The sequence below is a fragment of the Biomphalaria glabrata genome, chromosome 13, assembly GCF_947242115.1.
Source record: "Biomphalaria glabrata chromosome 13, xgBioGlab47.1, whole genome shotgun sequence".
NCBI lineage: Eukaryota > Metazoa > Mollusca > Gastropoda > Planorbidae > Biomphalaria > Biomphalaria glabrata.
In genome coordinates, this window is record NC_074723.1 from 8,516,266 (window position 1) to 8,526,036 (window position 9,771).

The 9,771-nt window shown below is 31.2% G+C and overlaps 1 protein-coding gene across 2 annotated transcripts in view; it reads left to right on the forward strand.

The window, feature by feature from the left end:
* The window catches only part of LOC106056071 (uncharacterized), a 65,092-nt gene extending 56,867 nt beyond the window's left edge, over positions 1-8,225 (forward strand). For both annotated transcript variants that reach the window (XM_013212647.2, XM_013212648.2), the window contains exon 13: positions 179-8,225. In XM_013212647.2, the coding sequence (XP_013068101.2) occupies positions 179-208 (30 nt within the window). In that variant the 3' untranslated portion in view covers positions 209-8,225. The remainder of the gene's footprint in view (positions 1-178) is intronic.
* The last annotated feature ends 1,546 nt before the right edge of the window (positions 8,226-9,771 follow it).

Genomic DNA, 9,771 nt, shown 5'->3' on the forward strand with positions numbered 1-9,771 from the left:
CATATGAGCAAAATGAATAATTCCGCCAGAACATGGAAAATAATTACAGATAGAAAGAGTTAAATTATTGAATTAGCTATAGAAGAGTGAGAATGAAAAGTATAAATTTCATGTTTAAATCTTGTATTGCTTCATCAGACTAATATGAAGTTAATAAAAGTGTTTTCTTTATATTCAGGACTCATCTTCTGAAGAACAAGGTGTCTGACGTTGATATTAACATATAAATGGACTTGTATTGGATCAGACTTGGGGTGAAAACCCATAAGGATATCTTCACTTCAACAGCTGTGCACTGTCAATTGAACAGAGTTGAAATCCACTTCTAAAGGATTTCCATCTCTTTTTAACCTTGTGGACCACTGTGGACAGCTGCTTACTGTCTTTTGTTGAGGTCAGTTGATTGACCAGTTGATTGATGTTTGCCGCTTGGTCCAGACAATATCTACTTGAAGGTGATGCCTCACTCATATCAGGACAAGACTTGCACTACAATGAAAACTTGTGCGAATTTGATGTAGTTTTAAAGAGCTGCTTAAATGTTAATGACAAATTTGATGTAGTTTTAAAGAGCTGCTTAAATGTTAATGACAAATTTGATGTAGTTTTAAAGAGCTGCTTAAATGTTAATGACAAATTTGATGTAGTTTTAAAGAGCTGTTTCAATGTTAATGACGCTTTCACAAACTATGTGCACATGAATGGCCACCATGATTGGTAATGCTCAAGAGCTGTGACATCTTAGTGGCTAATGCTTTCTCTTCATGGTTATACAAGTGATAATGATTCAAGATTAAGATGACATGAGAGTACACGGCTCTGTGTCTTCTCATTATAGGTTTCAGAATCTTGACTGAAACTTGCGATGATATGTTAGTATCCCTGTCATTAAGCTAGGAACTCAGTTGATTTATTTGCCACATATCTAGTTGATTTTATTTTTGTATATGGTTGATGATCAAGACTTTATAGAACAACTGTGCATCTGACTAAAGACTTTTTTTTTTACTGCTTAGTACTATCATTTGGTGACTCACAATTAAGTTATATATTTTTTTTTTATTTAGAATTTTTAATAGGGCAAAAGAGTGGTTTCACCTAAACTGAATGAGTGGTATTATCATTAATGACATTTGACATTGGAGTTTATACTGAGTTCTTTGATACAAATTTTACCCTATTATTTACCAACCAAAAAAAAACCATCTATGATTTATCTATAATTAATATCTATGTATGATATTAAATGCATTTTTTTTTTAGATTAATTCTTTTTATATTCGTTGTGACTTTTACAATATACCTTAGTCTACAGTAGTTTTGTGAAAACTGAGTCCAAGCTTTGCTTTTAGGCTATTGATTTTAAAAGTGCAACTAGGTTGAACCCACACAGAGAAAAAAAAGATTCAAACAAACTGTCTGATAGTCATTACTTTCTAGAAAAGGCTGAGGATGAATTGTAAACATTTTCTAATTGTTTTGTCACTGGATTTTATTAACTGGGTTTTAATAACTGGGTCCTTCTCATACAACTTGGGAGTTGCTTAACTTCCTGTTATTTAGACTTTTTCAAATATTTTGTTTTCATACAAGTCTATTTTAGGTCTGCCCTCTACATTGGTCTGTATATTCAGCATTGCTCATTCTTTCCAGATGTTATTGACCTTGCAGTCTTCCTTCTTTATTTCTGTAATTATTTCAGGGTTTTAATATTTCATATAATTCTTGGTTGCTATTCTCCATTCATTTTTATCTAGTTTTGGTAGTGCTTTACATTGAGGTTTCTTTCTTTTGGGTGTTACATAGGTTGTACTTAATTTGTGTTTGTATGATCCAGGTTTTACCTCTGGTCCATTTATTGTTTACTTTGTACTTGATGCTCTTGCTTTGCACCATGTGGACACTTCTGAAATATGACTTGCTGGGGGAATGAATATTCTTGGCATTTCTATTACGATCCAAAATATTTCAACCTTTCCATTTCCCAGCAAGATGTCATAGCTCTTAATGTACACATGCTGGATAGTTAAGAGATCAACTTAACTTGTCTTCTGAACATGGTTTAATCTCATGTTATGGTGCAGTAGTTCTGTTGTATTTCAAAGATTACAGTATTATCTGATTGTTCAGGATATATTTCTTTTTTTTTTTTGTTTTTTCTGAAATCAGAAAATTATCTACATATATCTTCTGTTATCTTCGTTCAGTGAATGAATAAGTAATTTGAATTTATAATTTTACTTGTAAAATCCATTGTCAGATCTTGACATTAGCAGTTGCTAGTTTGGCTTGTGATGATAAATAAAACAAATTGTATTACAATTAAGAAAAAAAAACATTTGCCTTGAATTCAATGGACCTAGAGAATAGAAAAAATAGCAACTAGGGGGAAAAATAAATAAGTAATCAATTTGACTTTTGCCAATTAAGCCATATATTTTTTTTTTTACTTTTCTCTATTGTTACCATATTTCAATTTATTTATTTACTGTTTAAGACCTTTTTTTTTGTCCAAACAATATTATCTGAACTTATTATAAAGTTTAAATATTCATGACAATGTCTGCATTAGAGGGAAAATTAAATTATGAAATCTTGTTGAAGAGGGTGAAAATGACTTAATAAATATAGGTTAGTGCTTCTAGGAGATATAGATTTATATTTATCCTTATTTAGAGTGTATTTTTTTTTTTACAATACCTCAATCCAAGTTGCTCATTCTGAATGGGTGGACAAAACCTGGGTGGGTGGGCATGTTTTTCGAAAACGGTTCTAATGATTTTCTAGAAATTCGACAGTTAATCTATATATTGTTGGGAAAAGAATTACTTGGAAAACTCTAGTTTGACTGTTATAATTCTTCAAAGCACAAATACAAATTAATTTAAATTTAGCTAGAGGACTAGAAATGATTAATCTTCTAAGCCTAGATCTAAAGGCCTATCATTAGATTATTATTAAGTCTAGTATATTTGTTTAACCAGGATTTTTTTCTCTGGGTGGGGGTAAAAAAAATGTTCCGTTTTTTTTTTTTAAATCTAACATTCATTAGCTATTAAGATCAAAATAATCACTCTATAAGGAGGTTCTGTCTTTTTTAAAAAAGTATTTTTTAAAGATTTTTCTTGTTTTTAAACAAGAGAAAAGATGAGATTCTGAAAGAAATAAACATGGCAAGTGCTTGAATGATTTGTTTGTTTGTATGTGGACAAAGAAATAGTAATAGTAATTTAAATACATTTTACATAGTGACGTAAAGGTCAATAAAAATGGCTAAATAACTTGTATTAGCTTTATTTCATCCAATGATTTTAAAGTATAAGCTTGTATATAATCCAATGAAATATGATCATCAATTAAGCTGCTTTTATCTAGTGATTTTATCAAGTTGTCCATGAGCTCATGAAATATGATTACAAATCAGCTGTATTCACTCAGTGGTTAGAGTGAAGCTTGCTAAGTGCCATTATCTCTGATAGGGCATTTGATTGTTGTTGTTTTACGGCTTACGCTAAACGCCTCAGTGTTATGTTGTGTTGCAGCCTGTGTCTTCTTTCACTCTCTTCCCACCATGTGGACACCAAATCTTCTCAGTTGTTTCAGCTTGTCCTGTTCATTGTAAGCCTGACATTTCTCTAGGCTGTGTATATAGTTGTAATAATAGCTACAGTTGTACAGTCACTGGCTAGGTGTCCGTGTTTTACATTCAGTGCTAAACAAATCAACATTGTGTGATAATGAATTTCACTGTGACCTGCTTCCTGTTTTGAGCCTCATCCTACGGTGACTTTTTTTGAAACATTTAGTGCCATTTGTTTTAATTGTATATGTCTTTTTGATTTGTTATTGACTTACTTTAGATTGTTTTAATTTTTTAAATGTGTTCTCAATGCATTGTTTCTGTTAACGAGAAATGAAATTGTACAGTGTGCGTTGCCAATATTTGACTTCCAGTGTAGTAGTTCTTGTTTCATTTGGTCAGTAATTCATATTTTTGTTGTCATTTTTATTTTTTTATCATGTTGAACATTGTTTTGATTTTGATTTGGAATTTATTTGTTTTAACTTTTAGTGAATAATTTTTTATAATTTGTTTGATCATGTGTTAGCATTAATTTGAACGCTAGACTTGTTCAAAGATATTGTAGCATTTATTTTATGTTATTAATGTCACTTTTTTTTTTGTATTGTTGTTATTGATGGCTCACTAAATAGTATACATGATGAAAAGGCTGAATTTTCTGGGGGGGATGGGGGTGTGTTAATGTATAATGTGAACTATCTTGTTTATAAAACAAGTTATTTGTTAGAAATTAAACTTTTTTTTTTGTGAAACATTTTACCAAGAACAATAATCAGATAATCTAAATAATTTTTTTTTAAATACAATTATTTAAATACTTTTATGAACACAGCCAAACTATTTAATTTTGTTGACTTGGGTACTTTTTTTTTTTTTGTTGACCATCATGACATTGTAAATTGTATGTATGTAAATATATATATAGCATGTAAAAAAATAACAAATATTGATGTTCTTGTTATAAGAACAATGTTGTGTTGTACCATCATCCTTTGAAACCCAAACATCTATAACCTTAGCCATTGTCACTGGAATGAGATGCAGTGGCGCTCCAAAAAGTGTACATAGCCTAGTAGTTTGAAATATTTGTGAACAGTAGAAGAGAAAATATGCAGGTCGCAGCATAGTCATGTGGAACACTGCACTCATTCTAAATCTTCGGAATCCAGGACATTGCCATTATTAGTTGTATGAGAGAGAATGGGAATGAATTAGTTCTTTAAAGAACTGCCATGAGTGTGTCTGTCTGATGGTACAAACTATATTCCTAGGGCAGTAAGATCATCAGCATTGCTCCCTCACCACTTGTTTTGCTGTGCCGTTAAGAACGTTTTCTCTCTTAAAATAAGGAAATGTACATGTACGTTTCACAACTTAAAAGGGGGAAGCCATGTCTGTATTATTTTTGTTGCTTTCTACCAATAGTTACAGATTAATAAATAACAATAGAATGTTATATAAAGTTTTTGCTGTTGTTGTTTTAATCAAAAAAGAATTGAGCTCATTTTATATATTATGAAAAGAGAACATTGCAATCAATGATTTTTTTTTTAGTTTATTTCTTTTTTTTTCTTGTGGCCATGCTGAGCTGTTGAAATAGGTCAAGGTGGATCACACTTTTTGTATTGAAGAAATTGGTAGACATATGTGGGTAAAAGATTTTTTTGGTTACATACATTTTGGCTGTTATAAAATAAATGTTACTACAGATACTGGTACATTATAGAAATAAAAACTCCTATTAACATCTCATTCTCTCTCTCTCTATATATATATATCTATATCAGGGGTTTACTTTTCAATCATGTAATCAGCCACACTAATCTTTGGATTTTAGATCAAGGTTGATTAGTAAACAACAATATTGTAGCAAAATAAAACATCAGACGTCAAAGATTTTTTTTGTTAGAAAGTATCTTAAAGAGTAAATTTTTATTTATTTTTTCTTTCATTATTTAATTGCTGTAAAAAAAAAAGTAAAAACTCATTGGGCCACTTTAATCTGATTTCTTAACCCCATGAATTATTTCCTTCAAGGAAGGGAACATGTTTTCTAAAGCACAAAACATTCTTGCACCTCACATCCATCTCAGCAATATAAACTCATTGCAGGTGCTGTCTGTCCTGCTTGTATTTTATTTATACCCAAATCTTTTCTTGCAGCGTGTCATCTTGTAATTGGCTGACTTTTATATTAAAAGGTCAGAGTGTAAAGGTCTCCAATTGGAATTTTTCTTTTTTCAAACAGATTTAGCTCAGTAATGATACATGTCATTTATGAATTTGTCATCTATGAGATCTGATGGACTATTTCTATCTTAGTGTGTGATTGGAACTAGTAGCATCATTGGAAATAGTTCCCTTCCATAGCAACTACTGCTATCACTTTTAGTTTAGACTCTGATCTAGAAACCAGAACTTAAGAAAAATGATTTTTGAAAGTATGTGTTGTTGACACACACAAAGGATTTTTTAAAAATGAAACACTGGTTCTAGTAAATCTAATTTCAAAACAATGCAAAATTTTCAGTATTGCATACACACATACACATTTTATATGGAAGTAACATTTTTTTTGTCTACGTTCATTAATTAAAGTTAATTTCTTTGTGTGTAATAGATTGATAAGGTGATACGTTTGAAAAAAAAAGTTCTATGCAGTGATCTAATCTTTTGTTAAAAATGAGAGAAAAAAAACAGGCAATGATTTTGTGCTTTTGACATTGATTGATTGCTTCAACATTTATTGCCTTAAGCTGAACATTTCTTTGAAGGATAACAATATTTTCTTAGCGGTAATTTTTTTTTGTATCCAGTGTTTTCTTAGATTGAATTGTTTCATTTTCATGTTATGGTCCCTTTCTCCCACTAGACAGAGAAGTAGGTCATGTTGAGCTAACTTTATGTTACTGATATCATATGAAATGGATATTGATGGATATAAAAAAAAAAGTCACAAAAAGTTTATCTATTGTGAAATCAAACCTTATTTTGTGTTTGTTACCTAACATGATCATTATGCTCAAAGTATTTAAGAAGACAACACATTGCCTATTTCACTTTGTTTTTGGGTGTGTAGTAGAACATGACATTATCTTGTTGTTTGTTTTGAAACTGCTTTCACTCTGAGCACCAAGTCATTATGTGTTGCTACAGATGTACATAGATGTATATAGTCCTGACAGTCTGTTGTGCAGTGTTTTATCAGAGATCACTGGTAGAACCTCACTTTCTAGGGGAGACAAAACTGGTTATTTTTTGGGTTTGGCTTCCACTGGATCAGAATTTGTTCGCCATAGTGCCTGTAATATTTTTTTTTTGTAAGTCAACTTAGCAACTTGTTTTTTTTAACTCTTTCTCTCTTAACTGACGATACCAGTGTTGATTCCACCAGAATGTGGTAAATAATTACGGAGAGAAAGAGTTTAAATGTGTTAGAGATTTTTTTTTTTTTGGTTTAAAGTCAGTTCACATTATTGGCTCCTTATTGAAATTGTTCCCTGGCAGAGAGCAGTATTAGAAAGAGAGCTGGCTAATCTTGTGGACTTTGTTATGAAGCTAGCTTATTTCAGTCACTTGTTGCTACTCTGTGATAACATCAACTGCTTAGAAATAGTTTTTTAGTTGAAACTAAATCAGACCTAAGAAGATACTACTAAATGTGATGTCTACCAAATGTGATGTCTTTTCATGGTGTGTACAGCTTCAGGTCTGCAGTCATTCATTTAGGTCTACTTGGAAATGTTTTGAAAGTGAGAAATATCTTGCCTCTTTATGAATTGTGAAATTGCTCCTCATGTTTGTGTGTGTATGTGCCTGTGTCAGCCTATTTTTCTCTCTACATCAAGTGTGTTGCAATGTTGAGATTTGTTGTTTTGTTCACCCCTCACCCCATTGTCTTTTGTGCTTTAGATACATCAACTTAATCAGTTCGTTCGGGAACATTACAAATATGTGCCTACATTTTTAATAGTAAAGCTTCTGAAATGGAAAGTTGTTCATAATTTATTATTTTAAAAAGACTTTTCTTTTGCTAAGAAACTATACTTTGTAGTTTGTGTCTGCTGTTTATTGGGTGGTCACATTACTTTGAATAAAATGCTTGTCTTTCCTGAAATGTAAATGTCATAAGCCAGTGAGAAGAAACTGATTTTGTGTGTGTGTGTGTAAATTATTTGTTCTTGTTAAAGGAAACAAATTTTTAGTTGTAATTTCAAGGTTTAACACAAATTATTTGTAAAAACTCTTGTAACCAGTGGTTTACAATGATTCATTATTTTTACTTTGAATTGTAACAATGTTTTGTTGAGGGAGGGAAAACAAATAATTACTTTGAAGACACATGGTCATAGCAAAACATCCCAGAAACTTGCCGAGTACATTAAACTGGTAAGTTGATGAGCTGGGAATAATAGCTCTTAATGTGGATCTGTTCTTTAGTACTGAGTGGTCAATATTTCTAATTACAGAGCTGCACAAGTAATTTATGTTCTAAAGTGATCCAAAGTCACTGATGGCATGTAACTCAATGACCTTAGTCTAGCACTGCCTTATTTGTTCTGATGTACTAAGTGTAACAGGCCTGTATGTACATGTAGACATGCCTTCATCTAATATTAATAAAACATTATGTACATTTTAAGTGGATCTTTGGTTGTTTATTTAGTCAGGAGATAATGATTTTTAGTGACCCCCAAAAGGGGAAAAGATGCTATTAGTTTTATGTGGAATGTCTTTTCGTCCGTCTGGTTTAGATTTCGTAAACTAGAAAAAATAGTGACAATCTGACATCATAATATTTTAGACCATTCAAAGTTCTGATGCACTGCTATTTTTTTTCTATTCTGAAAGCGAAAAGTCAAATTTTTAAAATCACTTATGCAAGCAGTTATTTTCATAAAAATACACCACTTTTACAACTATTCACTATTAATAGTAACAAACACCGGAGGCTCTTTAGTAGGGGAGATAGCCATTTACCATATTTTTAACACATTTATGCAAATGGTTTTAGATTTTTTGTCGAAAAAATTATTTTTTTTTTACATTTGTTTTATTACGTTAAGCATGTTCTGTCATACTGTACTACTTTTACACAAAAAATGTTTACTTTTTTTTTAAAGAGAAAAAAATCTATTTAGTATGCATATAAGTTAGACATAATTCAAAACAACAATTAATTAGCTTTTCATATTATCACTTGAACTGCAGTGCGTGCAAACTGTGTACATGAGGATTTGAATAAGAGATTGGCCCTTTACAAAACAATTAGATATTCATTATAAGACATCAGTTTGGTCAGGTTCACATTCACTATCACCTAGTCTGCTGGACCGCTGGGGCACCACACAAGATCTGTCAACCTTCTTTCTCCATTCTTCTCTGTCGTTTGTCTTTGATAGAATTTCATTTGGGGTCGATTCTGAGTTTGTGTTTCCACACAAACTGTCTTTGTAACCTTGTTTAAATTTATTTTTTTTAGGCCTTGTTGTTCCAGGAAACACTAAAGAACAATTTCATTTCATTATACATTGATAAGACCAACTTATTAACATCACAAGGAAATTATGTTCAAGGTTCTTTGGCCATAAGCAAAAAAATTGAATAATTTAATTATGAATGTATGCATTGGTACTTTACTGAGGCTCTCTAGTTCTCAAATATGGACCCACTTTAGACATTAACTTTTTTTTTTTTTTTTTTTACAAAGCTTATATAACAACTCACTTTGTACACTTTCCCACGCCCAAAAGTTGAAACTTTGCACAATTATTTCTTGTTCATGAGTAAACAAGAATCAATTTTTAAAAATTGACAAATTAGTTAATTAATTAATTGGTAATTTAATTAATTTTTTTTTGGTATTAAGTAAGGGAAAGACATTGTACTTGACATGTGGTGATATAAGTTAAATTAGTTCCCATTATACATTGTGTAGAGAATTAGGTCGCTTTAGAGTTTGAAACTGCCCCAATAGATAGCTATGAAATCTATTTTTATAAGCACTTCGCTGGCACAGAGGTTAGTGTATTGGCTTGAGCCCTTGAGTTCAAATTCGAGTAGTACAACTTTTAAAAATAAAATACATAAAATAAAAAGCTTTCACTGTAACCTTTACCCAGATACCCCCCTCCATTCTTTCTACCCTTCCAACTGGTCCAGACAGACAACTTATAGAATCATAGAGC